This window comes from Carassius gibelio, chromosome B21 (genome assembly GCF_023724105.1).
Source record: "Carassius gibelio isolate Cgi1373 ecotype wild population from Czech Republic chromosome B21, carGib1.2-hapl.c, whole genome shotgun sequence".
Lineage (NCBI taxonomy): Eukaryota > Metazoa > Chordata > Actinopteri > Cypriniformes > Cyprinidae > Carassius > Carassius gibelio.
This window is the reverse complement of record NC_068416.1, coordinates 28,862,737-28,865,460: the sequence shown is the minus strand read 5'-3', so window position 1 is coordinate 28,865,460 and position 2,724 is coordinate 28,862,737. Positions and strand designations below refer to the sequence as shown.

At 39.7% G+C, this 2,724-nt stretch overlaps 1 protein-coding gene across 1 annotated transcript; it reads left to right on the top strand.

The window, feature by feature from the left end:
* Window positions 1–256: 256 nt before the first annotated feature.
* Window positions 257–2,471, top strand: LOC127985900 (adhesion G protein-coupled receptor E3-like). Its single transcript, XM_052588102.1, has 5 exons — window positions 257–272; window positions 351–532; window positions 996–1,157; window positions 1,232–1,438; window positions 2,047–2,471. The coding sequence occupies exons 1-5, from the start codon at window positions 257–259 to the stop codon at window positions 2,281–2,283; spliced, it is 804 nt and encodes a 267-aa protein (XP_052444062.1). The 3' UTR covers window positions 2,284–2,471.
* Window positions 2,472–2,724: the final 253 nt, after the last annotated feature.

Genomic DNA, 2,724 nt, shown 5'->3' with positions numbered 1-2,724 from the left:
TAATTGAATGAATGAATGCATCAATGAATTGGACTTTCATAAAAAAAAAGGAAGAAAGAAAAACAAATATAAATGACAGAAGAATATATCTGCTTTGTATTTAATCAGAGGGTCAAGTCTTTATGGTTGGACCACAGGTCCCCTTTGAGAAAATCCCTCGACTTGACACAACAAATTCTTCTATGGACATCGATCTCATTGGGATCGCCAAGAACAGCAAAGAAAGTACGTTTATGTGATTTATAAAAATATAAAAATGATAGAGATGTGTCGTATCATCACCACTAAACCACCTTTATTTTACTGTTTTTATGTAGTATTGCATGTACGCTTCTGTTTCTGTTTCACAGGATCAGCTGCGGTGGCTTTCATGAGCTACAACACAATGGAGAATCTACTGAAGCCAGACTTCTTCAACACATCATCTGACACGGTTAAAACCATGATGTCCACTGTGATCTCAGCTACTCTTCCCAAAACCACCAACACTGAGCTCACCAAACCAGTCAACTTCACTCTCAAACACATCAGAGTGAGAGACTCGAATGTGTTTCTGTCCAACCTGAGCGCTGACGAACACCTGAGCACTTCTAATATTCAGTGTTTTAATATGATGATATTTCTTTTTTTTTACTTCTCACATACAAAATCTGTACTTGCCACATGATTTCTGAAAGCTGACATTCAAACAGCAGAAGCCCACATTCTCTGCCTTTGACTCTTTACAATACACAACACACAATGTACTGTAACACACAAAAAACTAACAGCAATTAATATTAAGGCAAAGTTGATTTCAAATGTTTGCTTTGAGATGTGTTTTTAATATTTTGAATGCAGTGCTTCATTTTGCAAGAGATGTGAGGCATTTTGCATTTTGTGTTTGCAGTTTGTTGAGTTTGTGTGCAAAGTTTTGAAAAAAAAAATCTCTAAATAGCTGAGAAAAACTGTCATATAATAATAAATAACATTAATGTTCATGATTGTTTTTGCAGGACTCTGATCCCAGCGGTTCTCTGTCCTGTGTGTACTGGAATATCAGCGAGTGGATCGTAGATGGTTGTTCTGTTTTAAAGACCAACAGCAGCTACACTGTGTGTTCCTGTGTTCACCTGTCAACATTTGCTCTCATCATGCAAACCAGCCGCCCAGCAGAGGTACAAGAACATTTCTAGTGAGCACTGTAGAAGTGCACTGATTTGGCACTCATTATTCTGACATGTTTTCTCAGAGTGACTCACGGTTGGATCTGTTGAATTTGGTGTGTGTGATCGTGGGGCTGGTGTTCTTCAGTTTGGCTCTGTTGACCTTTGCCCTTTGTCAGTGGAGTTCTGGAGTAAATAATGTGGCTCGAATCAACATCTGCATCAGTCTTCTGCTGGCTCACCTTCTGTTCCTGCTCACACAGAGGTTCTTGAGCCTTATACGGCCTCAGCAGGTGAGAATGATGCCTGATTTCACCAAGTACAACATGTTCCTGGATCAACATTCCTATCAACCAGTCAGAACTGAGGGGCAACATTTCAGGAAACATCTGTTTTAGGGATGTGATCAGGGTCAGGTGCTTCTACACCCTTGTTAATCAGATGGGTAGGGTTAGGGATTGAATTAACCCTTTTTTTTGGAAAGTAATGTTGATCCATGATCAACAAAAGATGCTTATCCAGGAACATGTCTTGCTTGGAACAATCACACTGACCGATGAAGTAGCACTACGCACGTCCACATGTTTTGTTGACCCTGGGACAACATTTTAATCCAAAAATGTAGTCTTGACCATATCTATACACTTAAACCTAACCTTACCAGTGAGTAATCCCTAAAATCAAAGGAAATGATAGATGAATGACACTGATGTACAAGCACCAAACACTGAAACTATAAACTGTTTTTTCAAATGGGATTGGTTAATCACAATGTTGTTTCAGGGTCAGCAAAGTTGTTGATCCAGGAACATGTCGCATTTGGTAAAATCAGGTTCTGCGAGCCCTACAGCTCAGCACAGCTTCACTGAAAATCATCATAACCATCTCTCCTGGTCTCTAGGTGTTGTGTGCCATGATCTCGGGTCTTCTGCACTTCCTCTTTCTCTCCGGCTTTGTGTGGATGTTCATTGAAGCTGTGCTGCTCTTCATCTGTGTGAAGAACCTATCACAGATCAGCTCCAAAGATAGGGAGGTGCTTAGCAGTGGATTCCTGTGTGTGATTGGATATGTATTCGCTCTGGTTGTGGTGTGTGTGTCTGTCGGTGTGGTTCCAGAAGGCTATGGCAGTGAACAGTGAGTTGTTGTTGTCATTTTTAAGTTAATTTGACGGTATGTTTTGAAGCATGGATGCTGGTCATGTGACTAGCTAAGAACTAGCTCAAACCAGCAGCCATGCTTCAAATCACACCAATAGGGTAGGCTGTATCAGCATCTTGCACAATATTAAATCTGCAATTTTCACCAGTCAGCACCTGAAATAGTATCTCTGACAAATTAATTCAGTTATTTTATTATTTTTCTCTCTAAACAGCTGCTGGATTAAAATGGATAAAGGCTTTATCTGGAGTTTTCTGGGTCCTGTTTGTGTCATACTAGTGGTAAACACTTGTCATATTTCTCTTTTATTTATATTAAAAGGAAAATGATCTGCTTACTAAAATAAACTCGGTTCTCTAAGATAAGGCATTGCATTGAAGGCTTACAGGGTAAACTCCAGTGAATACTAAAGCCTGATTGG

Bases quoted from the DNA above. Each gene is read 5' to 3' on its own strand.
- LOC127985900 (XM_052588102.1), top strand. The intron at 533-995 runs GTGAGAGACTCG...TTGTTTTTGCAG, and splicing joins TCACTCTCAAACACATCAGA to GACTCTGATCCCAGCGGTTC. The intron at 1,158-1,231 runs GTACAAGAACAT...ATGTTTTCTCAG, and splicing joins AAACCAGCCGCCCAGCAGAG to AGTGACTCACGGTTGGATCT.